This window comes from Pangasianodon hypophthalmus, chromosome 17 (assembly GCF_027358585.1).
Source record: "Pangasianodon hypophthalmus isolate fPanHyp1 chromosome 17, fPanHyp1.pri, whole genome shotgun sequence".
Taxonomy (NCBI): Eukaryota; Metazoa; Chordata; class Actinopteri; order Siluriformes; family Pangasiidae; genus Pangasianodon; species Pangasianodon hypophthalmus.
Window position 1 is genome coordinate 11,840,496 of NC_069726.1, and position 20,331 is coordinate 11,860,826.

Below are 20,331 nucleotides of genomic sequence, written 5' to 3' on the forward strand. Positions count from 1 at the left end.
AAATCATCAAGGGTCGTGAAACTTACTCTGTTCTTTTCAAACTGTGCATATGGTTCTGTATTAATGGCAACATCATCTCTGGTATCTTTGTTACCCCAAACCGTCTGAAGGGAGAGAGGAATAAAACTTACATTTAGCAACTGATTAACTATTTGCCAAAAAACATTTAAAAAGTGCCACAAACAATAAAGGGATTCTTGAAAGATCTTACCTGAACAAAAATGGTCTTACTATTATGACATATGGCTTCTTTAAAATGAATATAATTATTAACAGAGCTGAGAGCCTCAGCGTTAAATGCATCCAGTGGGACATCAGGGAAGTAATCATGATACTCTGCTTCTTGTACACCAGGTTTTACAGTTCCAGGCATATCTTGCAGACCAAATGTATAATTTAAATTCTGAGAAATTTGAGGGGGAAAAACATAAGGACTTGGGAGAACAGGACAAGTAGCATGATCATAAGATTCACTGCTGTCATTCAGACTCAAATGTTTAGTCTGGGGCAGGAACTCTTTGGCCGTGGGGTTGAGATGGGAGGATCCTTTAGGCTCTGAATCAACCTTGCTCCAAGTATGAGGGGGAAAGTTTGCCAATAGAAAGGCATCATCATCCACAGTGTGCTGTAAGCACACAGCATGTGACGTCAGTCCGATGATGCCGTCATAAATTACAAATCGAAGTGACTCAAGCAGGAAATGTTCAAGTCCTCCAGCAGCTTCAATCTTTTGCTGCGCTTCAGGGGGAAAGTTCTTCAGCTCGCCCACAAGCAGTTGGTCTGACACCTCGAGAGGGCCATGCTCCTCCAGAATCTGTGCAAAGTAACTGAGGACAGGAGAGAAGAGAGAAGGAGAATGGTAGACAAGAGAAGAGAGAAGGAGAATGGAAGACAAGATAAAAAAATTCATTCAGAATGGAAATTTTGGATTTTTACTGGATTTTGACTGGACTTTTATGGACTGTTGCTAAATATAAAATGAAAAAATAAACATACCAAATATTTATAAAGTAGTAGTAGTAGAAAACACACATGTGACTGTTAAATCAACAGCCTATTGAACATAAACTGCTTGTCCTGGGCACCCGGACTAGTGATTTGTCCACTCCTGCTGTAATATAAGTAACTGCCCAAAAATTATAGTTGTGACAATTAAAAACTCCTTAATTACTCACTCATATAAACTCTCTTTAGTTGGATCTGGGTCGTTGTCCAGAAATCTCTTATAGTGTTTAAGGTATCCCGAGGTGACATACTGCCCCTCAAACTCTGCAACCTGCTCCCTCAAATTATCTGGAACACTAAAAGGATCATCACCATCGAGCAGCATCCTAGAGACAGAAGTTCAAGTGAGAGCTAAGTGTAAATTCCCATAATTAAATTCTAAGTAGTAAGCAAGCAAACAAAAATATTACAGTGAATCTTCCTCAAAGAAGAAATCGTCCTCTTCATCTCTTCGTATCCCCGATAGAAGCAAGACAGACTGAAACACACACACACAAAAAAAAATATTTTCTAATTAAACCATAAAAACAGTTGCCCTAGTTCTTACTTGATTGAGGTATAATCACTCACCTTTGGTTCTTTCTGCTTCTTTTTTCGATTTTTGCTTTTACTCTTATAAACAGAACTCTAAAACAGAAAATCAAATTTACAACATGCAATTTTTTTACGACGAGCAAACACAAAGTTTATGACAGAACACCCCCTGAAAACAGCAAGATCTTTTCAGATGGAAATTAGGAAAAGACTCAAGTTATTTTCTTGATTGAAGATAGGTAAAAATGAAAAACACAAACCATTACACTTATAAAACAGTACTTACTAAGAGGTCATCTTTTTCGGTCTTCTTTAACACTAAACATACTGCATCTGAGAGAAAAAAAAAGGAAACTTAAATTAACCTTACATCAAAGGCATTTTCTTGAATTTTCACAGAATTACCTATGTTTACTACATACCCATTTCAAAATAGTCATCAAGGATAGTGAACCAGGAAGGGTAGTGCTCTCGGTATTCCTCTAGAGTCCAAATAAAGAGGCGCATTTCCTGTGGTGGAGCTTGTCTCAGGTACTCTATTAAAGGAAAGCCCTTATTAGAAAATACATCGTGTAGTGGGGGAGACTCCAACAGGGAAGAGAGATTCAGTTTTTCCAGTTCATCACCAAATTGACCAATAAAGTTCTCAGCAGCTTTCAGACCTGTGGTGCAGACAAAGAAAGGGAAGACACTGTAAACAACAAACCACACAAATGAGTCCTAGAGACTATTCACATAGGAATTTTTTGTATAAACATTTATATAATCATTTATAACCGTTATGAGTAACTGATCTATGTTGAACCTATCTGTCTATACATTAGCAATGTTTCTCCAAGGTAAAGACTAGGACAGTGAGATTTAGATAAACCAGAATAAAGGGACATGCATTTACATTTACATTTACATTTATGGCATTTGGCAGACGCCCTTATCCAGAGCGACTTACATTTAATCTCATTTTTTATACATCTGAGCAGTTGAGGGTTAAGGGCCTTGCTCAAGGGCCCAGCAGTGGTAGCTTGGGGGTGCTGGGGACTGAACTCATGACCTTCTGAGCAGTAGTCCAACATCTTAACCACTGAGCTACCACTGCCCACATGCTGTGTGTGTGTGTGTGTGTGTGTGTGTGTGTGTGTGTGTGTGTGTGTGTGTGTGTGTGTGTGTGTGTGTGTTTAGTAGCAATCAGACCAAATCAGAGATTCCTCATTTATCTATCTTTTAGTTGTATGTAAATGTTTTAGAAAGCCAAACCAAACAAAAACTTCCTGCCAGATTACAAAGATTTCATTAACAGTAATGAACAAGCACGTTCACAGCACAGCTGATTTACATATAGTGACACCCACAAAACTTATATAAGGTAAAGCTCAGAGTTTTAAATAGAACAATGCAATTAAAGGGCAAAAAGACTATCTCTTCCAGTAATAGGGTAGTGTTGAATGGCCACACTTATTTGTCTTAATTTATGGATTGGTTTTATATTCCATTTTCAAGTCATTAATATTAAATTACCGAATTTCACAAATTTTTTTAAGTAAATGCGTGTGCAACTAACACCGCTTCTACAACCTAAAGACCATCAATCAAGGTTCACATTAATGAGTCTCCATATAGGTAAATTTACATAAACCCATGAGCTCTCATAGGATAGGAATGTTTTTCAGAACTAACTCAAACACCTACAAACACATTTACTTGTTAAGCATTCATATCCAGCTTGATAAATGAGGCCCAATGTCTGTATAGCAAGATCACTGTAGAACACTGTATTTTACCAGCATTGTTAAGTTGCTGAGCCCATTCATGAACTTTAGGCTTGACATCTTGGCAGCCACTGAGGTTATGAAGAAAGACTCTGGCCCAAACCCTGTTCTTTCTCTCCAACAGCAGATCCACCAGCTCCCTGAGAACCCGTGGTTCTGCACGGTCCTTCAATATGCTTACATGACCCTTATCCTCATCCAACTTCATCCACGGTCTCAGACACACCAGCATACTAGAAATATTGTGGCTCTCATCGTTAAAAAGATCTCTGTTTTTATCAATTTGGTGTAAAACACGATCTCCGTATACAGCACAATCCTTGAACGATGCTAGAGGGGGAAAAGCAAATAAATAGGTGTTAGTTCTCACGGTTGTTTCCGTAATTGCCAAAATAAGGCTAAAACTGTTGTAAATTTGTCTAATATGAATATATTCACAGACTTTACACTACTCTCAGTAAAGTCAATATCAACCAAGTTCATTTACATTGGTCAATGCCTTTGTCTGCTCCGTTTTCAGTTTTATCTTCTATTTTTAAACTGTTCGACTCATTCTGGATTACGGATGTAGCCAGCCTCTGTTGTTTCCGCCGCAGCTTTCGTTCCTCTTTAGATTTGAGCTTCTTAAGACTATAAACAGGTAAGGAAACACAAAGGCAATAGTCACTCTAACCACAGAGGTCTAGATATAGCAACACTGATCACAATATGGATGTTATTATGTTAAATATAGCAAAATGAAAATTTATTTCCACCTCTATTATTATGACCTACAATATCATTGCTGTTATAAATTTGGTAAAGATTAGCAATTCACCCATGGGCTACAGCTTACCTTGTACATTTCTGCTTGACTCTCATCCCAGGAACTTTGCTTTTAGAAATAGGTGATTTAAACTAAACAGCAAAAGAGGATATCATTCATTAGAAATTGCAGAAATATGTGATACATATTTATATGTGATACTTATTCAGTTTTGAGTAACAAACCTACCTCACACTTAATAAGACCAGTTGAGTCAAATATGACAAATCGACAGACTGTACCAGTACAGTCAGGAGTAAAACACAAATCCTGCAGGAAATCCTAGAAATAAAAAAAAAATAAAGAAACTCAGTACTCTTGAAGGGCAGAGTCATGTGTTGCACATGCTATATTCATCTTATCTTTACTCCATACCTTGTCATTCTTGTCAGAAAATGAAGCAGCTTTGAACTTTTTCCAGCAATTGATATGATACTCCACCTTGCAGCTCTGACAGCATGACAATCGAATGAAGCCCTGCAACAACCAAATATTAATAATAAACTTTAACAAAATCCCCATGTTACATTTGAACATTCATTCATTGACTTGCAGACTGTGTGAGGTATCTAAAGTGCATCATCAAGGGTGGACAAATGATTAATTCCTTAGCTAGCCTACCGAGCCAATGGACGCTCCAGTCCCATGTTATGGTTGCCTGGAAAACTAACTGACTAGGCTAAACGTGGTAGCTAACATAACTAGCTGGCCATGTTATTACCTTAAGTGCATTAACATAGATTAAGGGAAACAAACAATTATATGAATTCTCATGGAGAGGACATCTGTGTAGTCATAGTCATAATGTGCTAGCAGGACAGTTATATGATAGCTTCGAGCTGCACTTTATTATTTTTTAAACCCCTCATTTTCATACTAATTTGGTCTTGTCCAATTGCCACCCATCAGCCAGCCCTCCCCCACCATACCACAGCTACCACCCAGAGAGGGCGAGGGCTAACGTGTGCTTTCTCCGAGACACGAGAAAAATGCCAAGTTCTGCTGTGTCACAGGGCATCGTAACACACTCCGAGGAAAGTGCAATCTGCCCTCTTCTGCATACTTTAGCTCACGGACACCCACGATTGGCTATTGTCGCAGTGATTGACAGGGGAGCGAGAGTATTCCCATTCCTCCTACCCAGAGAGCACAACTTTTTGCTCTCTTGCACTCCTGGCCACGAATGGGTGTGGCATCATCAGGACTCGAACACGCAATCTCCAGATGATAGGGCAGATGCTTTTCTGTTTTTTATTGTCAGCGTTTAACGCAGCTAATAAAATTGTTCTACTGACGGCTATGTGCAGCAAAAAGATGGATTCGGAAGCATGCTCTATTGTTACAGCATTAAGTTATGTCACACCATTATGTATTGCATTAATTTTAAACATGCATACCAAATGATGGCCAATATGACAGAGTCTAATTTTACTTTCGGGATGTTGAATCTACTTGTCCACCAGGCAACTACCAAAAAAAAAAAAAAAAATCTTAACAGCCTAGATACAAAATCTGCTCAGCCTGTCCCAGGTGCCTGGGTTAATGATTTATCTACCCCGGATCAGGTAATGTATGCCATCTTCCTGGCTCATCTACAGTAAAAATAATGCAGATAAGAACTTGGGCTTATCCCAACCATCTGTGTTCAGTTCCATCCAGTGAAATACTAATTTTGTGGTGGAGGGCAGCGCGTACTCCAAAAAGTAACGCTTACCTTAAAGTCTGGATCTGTGAAATATATAAAGGCTTGTCCCAAGCAATGTCGGCAAACTGCATCCGGCTTAGGTGGGAATTTGCAGGTCTCAATAAACCTCTCAAGCTGCTCCTTTAGAGAGCACCACAGAAGAAACAAGCAGTAAGAACACTGACTAATATTACTACAAATGATGACAATGAAAGCTCAAAACAAACACTGTCAAACTTTCCTAAGGGTGCATAAACTCACCTTTAAATATTCAGGACAGGTCTCTTCAACAGTTACTTTAGTGGTTGGCCAGGTCAGTTTTCCTGGCATGATCTGCCTCTGAACCATCAACAGAGCATTCAAAAATTCATCTTTGGCTTTGCTAAATCTGAAAAGGAGATTGATATGAATAAAAGTAGAATTTAAGCAGGAAACTAAATTCTCTCTCCTGCTCCCACCTACAAATTTTAACTGCGCTGCATACTCACTTATTCTCCTTCAATAACACCTTTCCTAAACCATAATGAACCAAGGACTGGAACGTTCTGTTTGCTGAAGAGCTTAGTTTTTCAAACTGCCGCTGAGCTTCTGCCAATTCCTTTAAAAAAATAAAAATTTAAAGAAAAATACAAGGCTTTTTTGAATTTCGTTATACATTTGCCATAAATGTATAATTACAAGTTTCAGCAAAGAATGGAGCTTTGTGTAATCTGAGTAAAATTGGGAGTTTTCAGTTACCTCAGGTTGCCCAATTTCTATCAGGGCTGTAGCATAACCATAGATCAACAAAGTTCTGTCCAGTTCAGTTATGCTGAGATCCTGTGTGGAAACAAAAACAAAAGACAAAACAAAAAAAAAAAACAGACTGTAGAGTTCAACTAGTGACTGCAACATACGTTCCAATATCAATATACTAAAATAATTTAGTAAGCTAGTTTGCCAACCTTTCACCAAAATATTCCTTTGTAAAAATATCTATTTTATGTTGAAATTAAGCTTCGATTTATCAACCAAATAAAGTTTTTCAAAAGTAAAAAAATAAATAAGAATTAAATCACACTCTAGTCAAAAAATTCACCAACCCACTTTGATGATTTCTGACCTCAAAGACACCTGCTAAATAAGGTCAGGAATGAGGAAGTTGAAATAGGTGTCTCTGAGTAGGCAGAGTTGTACACCCTGTGTCTGTACAGACAGTTGTTTTATGAGCCTTTATGATGGTCATATTATAATAACCATCCACTGCCACTGTAAAAAAACTACAATTTTTATTGATCCATTTAGAGTTTCACTACTACACACTTTGGAAGTTACAGCCTTCACAAAGCTTGAATTTTGTGAAACTTGTGAATGCCGGAGTATGAGCTGTTACAGGCTGAAATATAGCTAATTTTAGATTATGCGTATTGTGTTCTACAATATTTTTAACTAGTTACCACAACCATGCTACACAAGGCAGAAGTATATGTCATGCGACAGCGCGGCCTCTGTACACTTCCGATGTAAAATACCAGCTTGATTAGCATGGAGGTGTGTTGGAAGTGGTGCCACTGCAATGCTCATGCAGCTTCTCACATATGGTATAAAAGGGGATCAATATCTTGTTCCCTAAAGAGAAGATCATTTTATTATTGCATCCTGTTTTAAAATGTAATACACCATTGTGCAGCGAAAAAGCATCTCGTCGTGCACATGTGCAGACGTTAACTGTGAGGAATTTGTTTTGTAGCTCTTGCCACTCTCTTATCAGTACAAAGTAGAATAATTTGAATAAAAGCTGGATTGTTTTACTCATATCCATCATATCCAGCACCACAAGCATTTCAGGCATTAACAGAGTAAGAGCTTTGCAAATTAGACCATGTTGATAGTTTTAAAAGTTTGATGGTTTTAAAAGGAGATTAAGAATAAAACACTGGCTTCCTTGAAGCTTGCTAAGTTCAAGTCACTACGTGATCGTTTCTCATGGTTTACTAAACACACTGACTTTCTCTAGCAGCAGTATGTTGGTTGCGTTGCTTTTAGAAGCACTGGTTTAGTAGGCAGTAGCACTACTCATTTTTAGATTCATTACTTACTTTCCTAGAATAGGTCATTTCTCTTCCATCAGCTGTATACACTAAAACACTTCTGAGATTCCATGAAGGTGTACACCTCTAATCATGGATATATAACCAGAGACAAAGCACTTGGTGTTTGCATTACATTTGTGCCATTTTCTGATGATAAAGCAGCTGGCGCCACATGTATCTTGTAGCCTTGGAAGAGTGTACGTGATAAGGCTTGTGAAATGTAAAAGGAGGACAAAACACTGAAAGAAGTCTGGTCTAACAGGGTAGCAGAAAGGAAGGAAACATGACAAGACACTCTGCCCCTTTTACAGTGTGTCATCAGTCTTACAGAGTGATGGAAAATACAAACGCTTTTAAATCGCTTAGCCTTGAGATGTGAATTGGTGCCAGAATAAATATATAAGGAGAATATTAAAAGTAGCTATATATTTACAGAGGTATGGCAAAGACAAAGGCATAAACACTAGTTTGGTTATCTGAATTCGCAGTAGGCTTTGTAAGATGCCACTCTCTTTACTACAAGTAAGTACTTACTACATGACACAGCCAAGACACAACAGACATTAAGATATGAGCCGTAGTTACGGATTCAGAACAGCAGATACTCGTTTGCAATATACAGCAATAGATTCCAATAAGTAATTCAGTCACCAATACATGAATCTATCTATGACAGCAATTAGCATTTAGCCACTGATATGTCATTTTATGTCCATCTATTAGGTACAACAATATTGACAAGGTGATATATTTAATAAAATTAATTGATATTTGGGAGGATGTGTTAAAAAGGGACTTCTCTCTTTCATGTCATTTCAGGTCAGTATGTCCAATAGAACAAATAAAATCTTTACAATTTAACAGCTGTTTGGAGCACTTATAGAAGATTTGATGAATGCTACTTTTTATTTAGTGCTTTTGTCTTTAATCTGTAAATGCAATAAGCATGAAAAAAGCAATTATGTCATGAATAAATATTTTAATCTTTTTTTTCTTAAACGAAGTTGTTTGAAAGGGTTACTCAGCAAGTGATGTCATTTCTGTATTTTGCATTTAATAGACAGCACAGAAATGAACAAACAGTAAAAATATTTAGCAGTAACTTATATGTAACAGTGTAGCATTTCGGAAAGCTTAATGTTGGAAAAGCTCAAAGATTTGAAGAAGCCACCATCTGTATACACTTGTACATCTAGCACGTATAACAGCAGTGATAAAATAAAAGCTAAAAGCTGCAATTAAACAATTACCACAACTATATGGATTAAACGGAAACCTCTATGTTAATGAGAGTACAAGGGGCCACTTATGATCCAGTCACTTCCAGCGCATGTTTCATCTGCCCTGCCATACTAAAAGTGCATGTCTGTGGGCGTCATAGCTCACCTTGGTCCCACTGGAGCCCAGAATCCTGAGTGCCTCAGAGAAAGACTGCTCTGCGTTGCGGCAACGCTGGTCACTGAGTGCTATATGAGCATCCCGTACTGCAGCACAGAACTGCTCCTTACTGCACACTTCACTGCTGCTGCTGCTGCTGCTCTGGGGCTTTAGGAATAACAAACACTACCATTAGCACTGGTTTTCTATATAAGAAATATTCTCAAATATGACGGAAGCATAACAATGGGCCTCATTTATCAATCTCTAAAGTTGTATGCAGGTTTGCATAAGCAAAACTGGACTAAAAACTTCCACTGGATTTGCCACTGTTTCAGAAACGCTGCGCATGGCATTTCATCAGCAATCACTTGGAAATTACTTAATTTATTAGAAATTACCTAATGCTGATTTGCATTTGGTGACACTCACAAAACTCTATAAAAGAAAAGCTCTCAGAGCTTAAATGATGAGCAAAAGGACAAAAAATAAAAACTTCAGTGGTAGAAGTGAAAATTGTTTTGACCTATGCAATAAAAAAATATATATATACATTATTTAACAGAGTAACAGCACCTGAAAAGACCAAAAACTGAGCCAAATTACATAAAATGTAAATGAGATGTGAATTAAGTGAATAAAAAAAATGGTTTGACATGAAAAAGGAAGAAAAAGCACAGTATATATCTACTGTACCCAGGTGAACATGGACACCAAGCACATCAGACAAAGAAACTGCTGTTTAATTATCTTCCCCTCAAAGCGCACTGTCTCTGTGACTCTCAGACAGGAAACCAACACCCTCCCTGAAATCTATGTTGTCTTGCTTTCTTTATTTTTTCATATTTAATGTCTTTAGTTAATGTCATTAATATGAAACGAATGGGTTTCACAAACGTTTCCTTAAATTTGTGTGTGTAACTAAAAACACACACGCTATTTAAACTTGACAGTGTAATCCGTATATAAAACTCGGTAACTCATTGTAAATTATTTGGTTTGAAGCCAAACAATTAAGGTTTTCATCATTTAGGTCTTCTTATGTGTAAATTTACACGCACTGAAAAGCACGAGTAGGATACAAACGTTTTCCCAAAATTACAGGATTTTCACGAATACCAAATTTCTTGTGTAAATGCTCCTACACACACTTTATGAATAAATCTGTTCATATACACCTTGATAAAGGAAGCCCAATGTTTGCACTTTTTTTTTTTTAAATGCAATAATTATCTTAGGAAGGTAATGGAGGATGTTAGGATGGAGTAAACTGGCTCAATAAACAACACTAAATAGATTAAACAATTTGTACATATTAAAGATACATTTTAGGTTCACTAATAACTTATGTTAAAAGACAAGAAGAATTATATCTTCCACATGCAGTCAACAAAAAAATAAATAAATAAAATAAAATAATAATTCATGCATTTGGAAATCTAGCTCCAAGGCACTACCTAGAATTAAGAATGCTTATAAGGCTTACATAAGTACAGCATGAAACCACACAGGCAAATGTGTCTCATGCAATCATATAGTTAACGGAAGTCAGATCACATACCTTTTCCTGTGTAGGTGGCTGTTTATTCCTTACAGACTGTTTCTCTGGAATGCCCGACGCTGCCTTTTTTCTGGCCTTTCGGTCCCCCATTTCGCTGTAAGTAAAACAGGGAGAGAATATAAACATGAGACACACACTTAGAGATTTACAAATTATAAATTCATTAGCTATCCAGAAAAAAAACTCTAATGTGCTTGCCCAGTCTTATGTTATAGTTACCTACAGGCTAACATAATTTAAGCCCAAAGTATGACAAGTTAATTTAGTTAAATGCGTTAATGCTGACTAATGAAAATATGGCAGTACTGCAATTTCTTGGTGAGTGGAAGATTCTGCATATACTGTCTTTGATGGCCATGACATCATTTTTTTTTGACAACAATTTTTCACTGCAGTGTTCTGTATTTTGCTTGGGTTTTGTCAGCATTTCTACATCCTGCATGTGCTGATTTGTAGAAAAAAAAAAAGGTATCCATTAATTTATTGACCTAGTAAAAACTGTTTGTAAACCCACAATACAGCAGGTTAGCAAATCACTTAAAAAATAACTTGGATTTGTTTAGTTGCTTTGTCCCATTTCTACAGCATGTGCATGGAATAAAGTATAATTTTTGCACATACTGCACATCCCTACATGCACATGGACTAACAAACAGTTTGCACACTACTGCCTCCATTATAATTTGTACCTTTGTTTACTGTATTTATTACTGTAATCCATGTCTCAAGCTTCACTCACACACATCATGCCATTTGTAATTTTTTTTCCATGCCTTATATTGCATTTGCACATCATGCACACTGTTCTGCCAACCTAACTCACTGTCTCTTTGCACTTTACATGCCTTGCTGTTTTACCTGTTAGCTTTGTACTTTACTCTGCTCAAGGACAATAAAGTTGAATCTGATTATTGTCCTGAATTCACAGCTAGTCTGCAGCCCTTCTTGCCCACAGAAACCCAGGGAACAGGTTCCTTTAATCAGGCACGCTGAAGCAGTGAAGACAGTTGACAACTGATAACAAAAGTGAATGTTTGCTTTTTAATTTAGACAAACTCTTGTGTCATCCATGAAGAAGGATGCTGGTGGAAGATTCAGTGGGTATGTTGGAAAGTATAGCCCTCACATGCAACCCTCTGTATGCTGTGTATTTGTGTCCCCTGTATTCTGAAATTACTGCTTATCTCATAAGTAAGCAGGATTTGGATAGGGGTTTAGTGACTAGGTTACATAATGACAACAATAAGTGAGGAGTCTCACCTGTGGCTCTTCAGAACGCATGCTTTGAGCTGCAGACCCAGCTGATCATGACAAATAACTTGAATTCACGTGTTCTGCTGACATTTATAATCTAGATAATATAATGAATGTTACTTGATCATTCAGGTGTTTACTGTTGAAAATTTTAGCCAGCGAACTTGTTTCAGTCATAAGTGAAAATACATAGAATGGTATAAAATAGAGCTTTCTAGACCTGATTAAAGATTTCTGCAGCCTGTTGTCATCAAGAGTGATTAAACATTGCAAAACCCCTAGCTTTCCTGTACATTGGAAGGAATTTAAGGTAGTTTTCACACTGGGCACGTTTGTTGCTGTTTGCTATCTCAGGTTCAGTACCGTCGTGCACTTCCCATTTGTTCACGCAAACCATGCTCCGTTTCAGACTAAACTGCCAGTGTGGAAGCCCCCTAAGCAGACTTCGCTGACACCTCCATAACATGCGAGGTAGATTTTTCACATTTTGTTCATAGTAGTGATGCTTATCAAAATTACTGATATTCTGTACACATGACACTTATTTGACTATGCATTAGTTCTACACAGAAGCTTATTAATCATTTACGAGTGACAATTATGTACATTCATTAGAAAGTGCATGAATACATTGTAACTTTCTTAAATATGAATGAATTATATTATAGTGTATTCTTTAGCTTGTAAGGGACAGGATCTCACACTCCTTACTCTCTACACTTTGAGCTTGTTGAGGTAGAACAACGGGTTTGCCATTGACTCAAGACACTAGCAATGGTTTTGCCCACTGAGCACATCCTACACGCGCACCGAGAAAGAAGGTTCAAGCTAAGAAAAAGAACAAGCTAATAAATATTCTCTGCTTTCTAAACGAGAGAGAGAACTTAGGCTTGCACATGTATCTGGGTACAGTAATTTAGGAACACAACATGGTTTATCACTGTAAAGGTGTGAGGAAACATCTCACCCCAGGTCGGATACTAAGACCATACAAAACCATAGGATATTTTCAGATGATTCTTAAAATTTAAGAACTATTTTCAGGTCCCATAAACACCTTTTCCACAACTGCGATATTTACTGAGATTTTAACTTTCAACGCAACAGGAGGACAGAAACAAAAGTGAAACTACCGAGACAGAAAAGACATTGAGCACAGCAAATGGTCAGATAAAACAAGAAGAGGAAAGAGTTATGTGTTTGGAAAGTTTGAAGAATGAATTTAGAAGAAGACAAAGTGGAAGAATGCTAGTAAGTTAGCTAACGCCGCATCTGAGGTACTGTGCTCAGTGAGCTGTTAGCACAGAGCGCACGCCTCTCTGTGAGAAAACAGTGGCCTTTCTTTTGTTTTGTTTTTTAAACAGAGACTAAGAAAAACTTTTGAAGAATTGATAAAACTCGGTGTATTTTGGAAAGAGAGAGAGAGAAGGGAGAGAAGCGGTGGTTTAGCTGAAGTTACCTTTCAGGGTCTTTAAAGACGTCCTCAGCCTGAGGGTCAGTCACAGTCTTCCCTAAAAACAGAGAGTTCAGTTTGTGAAGCATAGCAGAGAATCACCGCCTTAGACAAGAGCCGTTCCCTCTGCGCCACACAAGAGAACTGGCAAAACCTGAACAGCAAGTTGGGAAGTTCAAAACAAACACACACACACACACACACACACACACACAAGCACGCGCGCGCGCGCTCTCTCTCTCTCTCTCTCTCTCTCTCCCTCTCTCTCTCTCTCTCTCCCTCCCTCTCTCTCTCTCTCCCTCCCTCTCTCTCTCACTCTCTCACACTCTCTCCCAGAATGAAATGCAGAAAAGCGCGTGACATACAGTCATTGGCAGTTGTCTCTGAGATTCCAGTAACTGAACACTCCGCTTATCCTCTCACACTCATAGTTTCCTGTTGCCCGACTGCTGAAGCGGAAATGTAGGTCTGACTGCTGAAGCAGGTCACGTGACTGATCTTCCCTCCCCACTTATCTAACCTCTCTTGATTACTCAGTGTGTGCAAACTACAAAGCGTCTCCACTTCCTGCTGAAAAAGAGCTCCCTCATCTTAGGTCATACTTAAACAAATGGATGCAAACAGGTCGGAGAAGCATGCACCCTGTTTGTGTTACTTCATAAACTCATGTGACAGATTCAGAATGAATCATGTCCATGTAGCCTTATGGCAGTTCCATGTTGCAATACTATGCAAACACTGCATCAGCTCCTATTAAAAGGCACATAGGTTAGATTTTAGGGCTTTTTTGATAACTGATTAAACCAAAGTGACAAAGCAGAATCACTGGTTACATACTATCTGCTTTATTTTTTGGATTCAGTGGAGAGGTTTTTTTTTTTTTTTTTTTTTTTGGCCTCTGGAGTGTTCAGACCTTAGCATTAGATTCAAATGGTTTCTCAAAAAATAGTACAGAATGGTATCACATATATGACATTACTTGCTACAAAAAGTTTGGCTAAGCATTTTGTGTTTAAACAAAATAGCCCAGACAAGCAAATGTCAGCCAATGACTACTGAACAGACTTTTTCAGTGATCACACAAGGAAGTTGCATACATACATACATACATACATACATACATGGTTATTATGTGTGTATGTATAATGAACCACTGCAGATCATTCAAACATTTGGTCTGTTTTTCTGTTGGCCGAAGAGTGGGCTAAGCAAAAAAATTAATTTAGCAATGAGTAAAAAGTTAACATAGAAGTAAATATTGAAGCAACATAAGTTAATATTCTATTGCAATTCCTTTAGATTTTTTTCAATAATATTTTTGTGGTAAACAAAAAGCCTTTTAAACATGGCTTCAGCTGGGCCCTCAAACGTCAGCCAGATCCTGGTTGAACTTTGTTTGCATGTCTGTTAGAATTGTGCCAGGTGCTGGCCTATGCATGTCCCTTCCTTAATTGTTTGGAACATTCTTGTGAAATGAGTCTCATACAGAAACGTAGCACATTTGATAAGTACTATACTTCTGGCACTTTCTAGAAGTCACTCAGTCTAACTTTTTGTCATGCACTTGAAATGTTCTTTAGGCAAACAGCCAGATTTTTCATCACGCTGTGGTTTGTTTTGCATGACTAGACTTTTTACAAAGCAAATTTCTGTCATTTCTTTCTGAAACGGTTTCACTTTCTCAGAGATTTTCACCTTTATTCACTACAAATTTGAGCATCATAAATGTATAAGACGCTGAAGAAAATGACTGCACTGAAGCAAGTGTAACTCACCTGATGGTTCCTCCTGCTTTATGTCTTCTGCTTTCTGCTACATAAAAACATGAATGATTATGTATTCATAGTTACTCAACATTCAGACCTTTTAGATTAGACAATACTATACTCATTTAACTGACATTTTATTTTATATGACAGGGTTTTGTTTTTAGATTTAAAAAAACACAGATGACTATCATTGATTTGCCTGATGTACGGAAAAGTGTCAGGTGTCTTAGCAAGGAAAATAGAAAAATGGGTCCCAATGGTCCCAATACCACTGGTATTGAACCTTTTAAACAATCTTTAAAAGATTATTCAGATTTTTCTTTTTTTATTACTATCATTTTTTATTATTATTCTCTCAGTAGAAATTTGAGAGGTTTGGATGAATAGTGTAATTATCCATATAACTGTTAAGGACTACATCAGCCTGATCACTTTAACTACATTCTTGGCCCATACTTTGTGAAAAGAGTCAAAACGTCTTTCTTCCTCTGGTTTACTTGGAGAAAGTGACACAGCTTTTCCACTCAATATACTAGCTAATTTGCATAATATACAAAAACATCTTTTATGTGCACTGCCTACAAAAAAAGTAGGTTTTGTATATTTTGCATGAGTCCCATGAAGTCAGACTTTTCTAGGAAAATAAAGGTTTTGGGCCAAAACATTTTGCCTTTAGCAAAGTGTACGTAAGCTATCTTGTGATCACGATGTCCAGGTTTCATGAAACTTATAAATGTTCATTACGACAATTTAAGGACAGACCCAAAATTATGGGTAATTTAATAAACAGGTGGTGCGAATCAATATCAGCCAGTGACATTTTGCCAGGTTATATTATATTATATCAATTTATATCTACTGAATCTTTTGAGCTCTTAGGATCTCAAACTACAAGGCAGTAGTGGTGCAGCAGTTAAGATTCTGAGCTCCTGCGCAAAAAGCTGAGATTAAAAATCCCAGCTCCACCACGTTGTCCCTGCTGGGCACTTCAGCAATGCACTTAATTCTCGATTCTTCCAACATAAATCAGTAGGATGGTATATAATTGAAAATTATAATTGGATCCTAATTATCACCACTTGTATTTCTCTCACTGGGTGTCTTTTATTTTACTGCACCATTCCGTATAAAGTCTAGAGACTGTTGTGTGAAAATCCCAGAAGATCGGCAGTTTCTGAAATACTCAAACCAGCCCGTTTGGCTCCTTCACGTATGCCACAAGTCACTGAGATCCTATTTTTTCAACATTCTGACGTCTGATGTGAACATTACCTAAAGCTCTTGACTTGTAGCTGCATGATTTTATGCACTGCTGCCACATGATTGATGATTAGATAATTTCATGAATGAGCAGGGATGCAGGTGTTCCCATTAAAGTGGCCAGTGAGTGTGTATTTGTATTGGTGCCACTTTATTAAACTATTCATTTTCGTTCTCTCACCTTATTCTCTGCACTATCAGAGCTATGAGCTGCCTCTGGGGCTTTGTCTGGATGAACATGTTGGGCCATGTGATCTACTCCACATGCTCCCTCGGGTCTATCAGAAATCAAACACTAGTCAAACAAACAAAAAATGGACTTCTTATTGCATATTAAAAATGAGAAACAAGGGATACCGTTTACTGGATCCTTTTTTAGCCTCAGTTTTCTTCGGTTTTCCTTCAGCTTGAAAAAAGTATCAATTTAACAGGTAAGCTGAGGATATCAATTCTTCTGCAAACTTTTGTAGTTTTTCTAGTTATTATTCTAGTTATGGAGTTATTATTCTGGCTTATGCTTGACTTCAGTGAACTCATAAATGATCTAAAAATGTGCTTGATCACCTTCTGAACATGCTCTGCCCTTACTTCTGCCCTCAGAAATCTCAGTCATGAAGCGACTGTACTGCTGCTGGAGGTCTCTCATTCCCTCCGGATCAGCACTGCAATAGCCCTGAGCTGTAATGTTGGCTTCTACTGCTTTGTCTCTAGCTCCAAGGAAGAACAAAGCATCACAGAAACGGTAGTGGCCCTGGAACATATCAGCAGACAAAACCAGAGATATTACCAGGGAAGTGAAAACTAAGAAGTGTGTGGAGGGTGGAATGGTCTGTAGTAAAGGTGAGGGTGGAATAGGGTAAAATAGCAGAAGTGGTTTACCTTTGCCCAGTCTCGCTGCAGTAGAATCGCTCGCTTACCATCACCCATTGCTTTCCTGAAAGCATTTTATAATATATTATTTTGCATGCTGTATAGCACTTAAAAATAATTAATAGACTATTTATTATAACATTATTTAAAATTTATTGACATGATTACATAAAACTTACAGGTATTTTTCACAACGAATATAGCAGAGTGCTCTGTTCCCGTACAAGAAGTGATTGTTGGTACTGAAACACAATACGCAAGATTGAAATACAGTTCATAATTACGGCTCTTATGTATTAGCCAGAGTGTTGGGAACTTACTGGTATTTAATGGCCTTTGTGTACCATTTCACTGCAAGATCAAACTTTTTCTTCTGAAATTGCTCATTCCCTTTGTTCTTCATTTCTTCACTTTTCTGTCAAAAAAAATGGAGAGTGAATGATGCTGTTGGGGGGGGGTTCGACTTAAGCTACAAAATTAAAAAAGCAAAACCATTTTAATCTAACTGCAGATTTTAATCAGCAACACTTACAACAGGTAAAAGTGGCAACTACTTCACTTCACTTAGCTTTTACTTAAAGTGGAAGTACTTCACTTCACACATTATCTTTATCTTTTGGATGAACAGAAAACATGTGTTTAAATTAGACTCATTCTGGTACATCTGCCTAAACAAGCAAACAAGCTGTACTTACCTGTAAACACCACTGCTCTGGATTTAACGACAGCTCCCTAAACATCTTCTTTCTGCTACATGACATCACCTGTATGAAACGAGAATCTGAGAAGACAAAAATAAAGGCAACAATGACACATCTTGCTGAAAAATATCTCCCCTTTTTAAAATGGTTTTCACTTGAAATTGAATGGAATGAAGGAGTGCAGTTAGCAAATTTAGGAGTTGATGCTTAGCTGGGGATTAAAGTTTAGCATATAGGTCAGGCTATGGCTCGAGTGGAACACCTGTGAATGGCGCGACAGAAAAGCGTTCGCCCTATCATGCGTAGATTGCGAGTTCGATGCCATCCATGGCCGGGAGTCCAAGAGAGCAAAACTGGCTGTGCTCTCAGGGAGGGAGGGGTGGTATAATCTCTATCCCCTTTCAATCACAGCCACACTAGCCAATCATATACGTCTGCGAGCTCGTGTATTTGGAAGAGTGTGGATAGTGTGCTATGCCTCAGAGGAAGCATGTGATAGCCTTCACCCACCCTGGTTGGTCGTGTGATAGGGGAGAGCTACCTGAGGGGTGGGAATTGGCTGTTGACCAAATTAGAGAAAAAGGGGGAAAAATCTAAATTTAGTCTCTCACTCGGGTGAAAGAATTTCTTTACAGCATATATAGTGCACTGACTTACACTCAGAAAATACAAAATCTAGAACTTGGTGGCGTATTTGCTTTGATCCAAGATCAAGGATCCTCCTGCTTAGACCTGGAGGACCAGATTCATTTAGCCAGCTGACTGCCTTCATAAGACCATCATCCTCCTGTTGAGAGACGAAGAGGTACATACATACGCAGTGTTTGTTAAAACAAGCAACTCAGAATTCCCGACCTCCAACTAGAAAAAAAACAAAGAACAAGCCCCCTCAACTCAGAATTCCTAGTCGGAAAGTCAAGGTCACATCACCCCGGGTTCAGCGCATGAGGTCATCTCAACATGGCTGCTCACTGCATCAGCAGTAAACACAGTAGCACCTCTGTATTTTAAATGAGTTATACTGTATATACTAGCATTTGTTTTAGATCAATAAACATAGACACATTAGCTTGTTAAATCTATAACACTGACTATACAGTTCACTGCTTTTAGGAGGTAAACATACATCACATCACTCAGCACAGTTAGCTTGCTATGTTTTCGTTAACAAAAGACAAACAGTGGAGGCATTCATGTTTTTTCCCCACACTTTGTAGCCTGAAGGCACAGAGATCGAAAATGACATAATTCCGAGTTAAGTCAAATGCAGCATTAATCCTCTTTTATGCAAGAGACCCATAAGTGCACTATTTGTCCTGTTCGTTCTGTAAAAGAAATGCCAAGGTTTAAAGAAAATCACTCCTTTTGTAAAGAGCATCGTCTCATCACCATTCATAAAGGCAAATGAATCCTACTGTAAAACTCACTATGCCACAGTTCAAGTGCTATAGTCTTTCAGATTGTACGGATAGTTTATCAGACTTACCATTCTAATAGACATGCTAATCATTATCAACTCTCTCGCTTTCCTCTCAGGATCCATGCCTGCCAGCTATAAAGACAAATGAAAATTAAATCATAACTGGATTTCCTGACACAAATACTGCATAGACACTTTTCATGAGATTTCAAGCCATACAGAAAACCATAATACGTACACATTTTTCCACAGTGTCAAGAATGAGCTCCAAGATTTCAATTCTGTGCAGCCTTTTCAAACTCAAATCATTTGAAACACTAAGAATGACAGAAAAACATTAGAATAAAATGCAGACTGTAACGTTAACATTAAGGTAGTGTCGTCAAGGTTTTTCAAAATACCCAAGTACAATCTTAATACAAGACTAAAACTTTTCGAAAAAGCAGAAATTACCTGCACATCACGTTTACTAGCAGGGTTATGACATTAATTAAGTGATAATAATCATGTATATATATTCTAGTAAAGAAAATAAACTACAGATGGGTGACAAATTAAAGGAAAAACCAAAATAAAATTTCTTAGTGGCACAGATTCTACACATGTCTGGAACTGTACTGGAGGAATAAACACCATTCTTCCAAGATATTCCCTCAGCTGGTAGTGAAGAGCATCGTCTAACACGTGAGTCCAATAAGTGTTTAACTGGGTTGAGATCTGGTCACTATAAAGGACGTAGCATATATGATTTACATAACTGTCATCCTTATCAAACCATTCAGTGAGCCGCTGTGCCCTGT

General features: G+C 37.8%; 1 protein-coding gene across 7 annotated transcripts in view; it reads right to left on the reverse strand.

Annotated features, from left to right (window-relative positions):
• ttc3 (tetratricopeptide repeat domain 3) overlaps positions 1–20,331 on the reverse strand; it is a 37,153-nt gene that overhangs the window by 11,953 nt on the left and 4,869 nt on the right. For 3 of the 7 annotated variants that reach the window (XM_034312785.2, XM_034312783.2, XM_053241286.1), the window contains exons 5-34: positions 19,770–19,848; positions 19,598–19,663; positions 18,769–18,898; positions 18,106–18,191; positions 17,731–17,825; positions 17,590–17,652; positions 17,420–17,474; positions 17,105–17,291; positions 16,898–16,946; positions 16,722–16,818; positions 15,287–15,323; positions 13,518–13,569; positions 10,805–10,898; positions 9,253–9,411; positions 6,533–6,613; positions 6,283–6,392; positions 6,056–6,182; positions 5,825–5,935; positions 4,486–4,587; positions 4,300–4,392; positions 4,141–4,202; positions 3,793–3,935; positions 3,318–3,635; positions 1,962–2,201; positions 1,826–1,872; positions 1,576–1,632; positions 1,416–1,483; positions 1,176–1,331; positions 212–827; positions 27–104 (exon numbers count right to left, since the gene is read on the reverse strand). In XM_034312785.2, the coding sequence (XP_034168676.2) occupies positions 27–104; positions 212–827; positions 1,176–1,331; positions 1,416–1,483; positions 1,576–1,632; positions 1,826–1,872; positions 1,962–2,201; positions 3,318–3,635; positions 3,793–3,935; positions 4,141–4,202; positions 4,300–4,392; positions 4,486–4,587; positions 5,825–5,935; positions 6,056–6,182; positions 6,283–6,392; positions 6,533–6,613; positions 9,253–9,411; positions 10,805–10,898; positions 13,518–13,569; positions 15,287–15,323; positions 16,722–16,818; positions 16,898–16,946; positions 17,105–17,291; positions 17,420–17,474; positions 17,590–17,652; positions 17,731–17,825; positions 18,106–18,191; positions 18,769–18,898; positions 19,598–19,663; positions 19,770–19,848 (3,658 nt within the window). Of the gene's footprint in view, positions 1–26; positions 105–211; positions 828–1,175; positions 1,332–1,415; positions 1,484–1,575; positions 1,633–1,825; positions 1,873–1,961; positions 2,202–3,317; positions 3,636–3,792; positions 3,936–4,140; positions 4,203–4,299; positions 4,393–4,485; positions 4,588–5,824; positions 5,936–6,055; positions 6,183–6,282; positions 6,393–6,532; positions 6,614–9,252; positions 9,412–10,804; positions 10,899–13,517; positions 13,570–15,286; positions 15,324–16,721; positions 16,819–16,897; positions 16,947–17,104; positions 17,292–17,419; positions 17,475–17,589; positions 17,653–17,730; positions 17,826–18,105; positions 18,192–18,768; positions 18,899–19,597; positions 19,664–19,769; positions 19,849–20,331 lie in introns of those variants that run through there. The other 4 variants (XM_053241287.1, XM_034312784.2, XM_053241289.1 and 1 more) reach the window with 4 other exon arrangements.